General features: G+C 35.6%; 1 protein-coding gene across 1 annotated transcript in view; it reads left to right on the forward strand.

Annotated features, from left to right (window-relative positions):
* Positions 1-1,216: 1,216 nt before the first annotated feature.
* The window catches only part of LYPD6B (LY6/PLAUR domain containing 6B), a 3,990-nt gene continuing 1,523 nt past the window's right edge, over positions 1,217-3,683 (forward strand). The window contains exons 1-3 of the mRNA XM_009574601.1: positions 1,217-1,331; positions 2,449-2,547; positions 3,503-3,633. Coding sequence (XP_009572896.1) covers positions 1,217-1,331; positions 2,449-2,547; positions 3,503-3,633 — 345 coding nt within the window. The remainder of the gene's footprint in view (positions 1,332-2,448; positions 2,548-3,502; positions 3,634-3,683) is intronic.

The following is a 3,683-nucleotide window of genomic DNA, read 5'->3' on the forward strand; positions in this document are numbered from 1 at the left end:
GTTGATAGGTTTGTTGGCAAAACCACCTTTCAAATAATTCCTGTCTGTGTCAATTGGGGGAAAAAAAACAACAGGAAAAAGAAAAAAATCCTTTGACTTCTCTGCCACGGGCTTGAGTAGCATTTTCAGTGCAGTGCTTGGGTTCATTCAGAGCTTCCTGCGCAGGCGCAGCGTACATCTACGTAGGCCTGTGCAGGGGTGCGCGGGGAGATTTCTGAATGAATGCACTTGGCAGCTCAAAGCAACGTCTCTGGTTTGGCGGGAGCCTCCACTCAAGCTTGTTTCTCCTGCTGGGAATTTGCATGGGCGGAATGCCATTTAATCTGATTCTGCTTTTTAATCTCTGAACTTTTCAAGTATCACTGCAATTTGCCATACATACCTGTGTGTATGTATGTATGTGTGTACATCTAAATATCAAACTGACCAAAATGTTCATTGATTAGTTCTTCTCTGTAAAGCCTTACCAAAGTACCTAGGGGCGCCCAAATAAATGCGGAAAGCACGCCCAAAACATGTATCTCATCTCTCTGAATGTTCTACTTCACAATTCTCCAAAACTTGTGTAACATCTCCAGGCATCTTCCTTAGCGTTTCCTTGACATGCACTTTAAAAAGAAACAAATCTCATTTACACTCATGATCTTTAATGCTGTGCCACCGATAAGTGCACTTACAATTCAGATGATGTAGCTTATCTGAAGTCAGCAGATATACATTGATCTATATCAGATAAGGAATTGGTCTTGTGTTCTAGGCTGTTGGTGTTAAAAATGACATTTGTCTGCATTTTGCTTTCTTTAATGGTATTGTAATCCTGTCTGTTTCAAATAGGATATAAAGGAGCTCTGTTTTGGTGTTGATTTTTAGGAATGCTTACAAGGCATCTGTAAGATTGACATTGCTTAGAAGGACAAATCGATTAAAGAAATAATGTTAACTTTTTTACATTTGTGGAAATTTAAGTACTTTGTACAGGATCTTGGCCAGCAGAAGGCAGTAACTGCTCAGCTTTGCATCGTTGATCATTGCATGCTTGCTTGCATTAGCCATCTTCACAGTATAGATCTACGGACTGAATTTTCAAGGTTTCAGAAGTAGTTCATAGGAAATTTATTGTTCTACATGCTCAGTTCTTTACGATTCCCCTAAATAATGCATTGCCTTTCTTTCCTAGGCCTATGAGTTTTGCTTTTCATGTACAATAATACTCAGCATGTTGTTATTCTATCACACGCTGGCCGGAGCCTTTCTTCCGTTCTTCATCCTCTCAGGAAATGGGGTTTCAGCTGAGAACATCAACTTTTACAATGTGAGACCTCCACTAGACCGTAAGTAGACAGTTATGCTTTTTTTGTGTATGCAATTGTAGCTTGATGTTTTAGTTAATTGCCGTATTCTTTCAATCCTTTGTTTGTTTGACTTCTTCAAACATGAAGGATAAAAAGTTTAAAATAAAACTTTTGCTTTTCAACCCACAGCAGTTTAGTTTATTTCTAAGATTTTATGAGTTGACTGAATGAAAACAAACAATTGCATGCATTGCTAAATTAAAGAGTGCATGAGGGCAACAGTTTTCATATTTTAAGTGCTTTTATTATATTTTTCTGTCTCTGAAATGTCTTCCTACAGAGCAAATTATGCAGTGGATTTCTCATAAATAATACAGAACAGATGTTTTTGTCTTTTATCTTGTTGGGTTTTTTGTAAGGGAAAGAATAGGTGTGCTGTATGCAGTCAAACGGAAGGTAATTAAAAACCTTGTGAGACCTGTGAAGCCAGTTGTCACTAATAGCATCATTTTTTTGCCTCTTACCTAGCATCAGAGGTGTTCTATCCCTTCATTTAAGGGGAGAAGATTTTCATGATACGTATCATTAAAACAATCAAGACAGCTAGATAGAATAGGTACATACGTGCATCTAGGGACCTGTGCATCCTAAAATAACTTATATATTTATATAATGTAAATAAGATTTTAAAATAGTCCTCTTGATCCCTTTGTCAAAGGGTTCAGACTTCTTCAGAGTTGGAGATCATTAAAGATGTATTTTTTTCATCAAAGGAATCAAAAGCCATTTGAATGTAGATTGTGTTTGTGTATCTGTACAAACATACATGCGGATGTACTATCATGTGCATATATATAAGATGCTCTCTCTTTCCTGTTTTTCCCACCGCTACTTAAATGGTATTTTGGATTGTGAGAGAATGAAAACAGGAGGAGGTGTTTTAAAGTTCAGGCATAGCAGAACCAGTTAAAAATGTAAAAGCTTTTACAAAACTTGTTTCATAGGTTTTATTTGTCTGACAGTGATCATTGAAAATATGTAAATGTATGTAATACGTTTGTGTAAGTGTATGTGTATACAAGCACTTACAGTATTATTTTGAACATTTTTTTTTTCTTAATATTTGCAAACTTACTATATTTTAATATTATTAAAGCCACTCCATTTCCAAACAGTTTTAAGTGCTTTACCTGTGATAACGCAGTGGACAATTACAACTGTAACAGATGGGCTGAAGATAGGTGGTGTCCTGAAAGTAAGTGCGTCTGTACTAAGGAGATTCTTTATGATAGTTAAATTTGCTTCTCCCTGACTCAGCCATCTTGTAGAAGTCTAACTGAATGGGATTAACATGCCAACACAGCGGTGCCCTCAGTTATGTTGTTAGTAATACTGAGTCATACAATTTCCGCTGAGGTGAATATTTTGACCATTTCAGAGTGCAAAGCAACAGTGAAAAATTATTTATATCTATAGATATGTATAAAACATTTTATGTAACATATAACAATGCATTATTAATATAGTAATTAATGCATTATTGATATATCAATAATATATTAATTAATTATATGTATGTGTGTGTGTGTCTGTATATATATATAGCTATGTGCTTCCTAGGAATAAATTTTAATGATGTTGTTTAAAAAAAACTTAAGAATTGCCTTTGTAGCCCTATCCCCTTCCTTTTGGATACTGTCCCAAGATATAATGGTCTCTCTAGGCTATAGGCTTTTTTTTTTGGGCAAGACCTGAATGACTAGGCATCATATTTGTGTGAGAGAATGATAGATACATAGACAAGAATGGAAATATGTTTCCTCATTTTTCTTCACAGTGATATTCACAGTAACAGTGGGAAAGGGGAAGAAATGAACTAGAGGAATGAGGAAACATGTCTGAAACAAAGAAAGCAAGAATGTGCTGCAAAAAAGAGTAGAGAATGGAAGATAAATGTGTAGATTATAGTGGTAGTAAGTAGTTTAAATGATAGGAGCCTTTTTGGAGGCTTGAAGGGTCAGTTAAGCTCTAAGATTTCATCACTAATTAATTTCTTGGTAAATGGTATTTTGATCAAGTTGAAAAATGGCTTTATACTGCCCAAATAAGTCATTTTTATGGGAATATTTTGCCAAATTGTGTGAAGTTTTTAAACCCTGTAAAAGAATGCATACTTTATGCAAATAAACACTTTAAAATTTATTTTGTAGGTACTCAGTACTGTTTGACAGTTCATCTCTTCACAGACCATGGGAAGAGTACATCAGTCACCAAAAAATGTGCTACTGGAGAAGAATGCCATTTTGTCGGTTGCCACCATCACAGAGAAAGTGGCCACACAGTAAGCACTACCCTTTGTCTAAGAGCAGCAGATTGGTTTTGAGGTTTGCA

This window comes from Fulmarus glacialis, unplaced genomic scaffold (assembly GCF_000690835.1).
Source record: "Fulmarus glacialis isolate BGI_N327 unplaced genomic scaffold, ASM69083v1 scaffold723, whole genome shotgun sequence".
NCBI lineage: Eukaryota > Metazoa > Chordata > Aves > Procellariiformes > Procellariidae > Fulmarus > Fulmarus glacialis.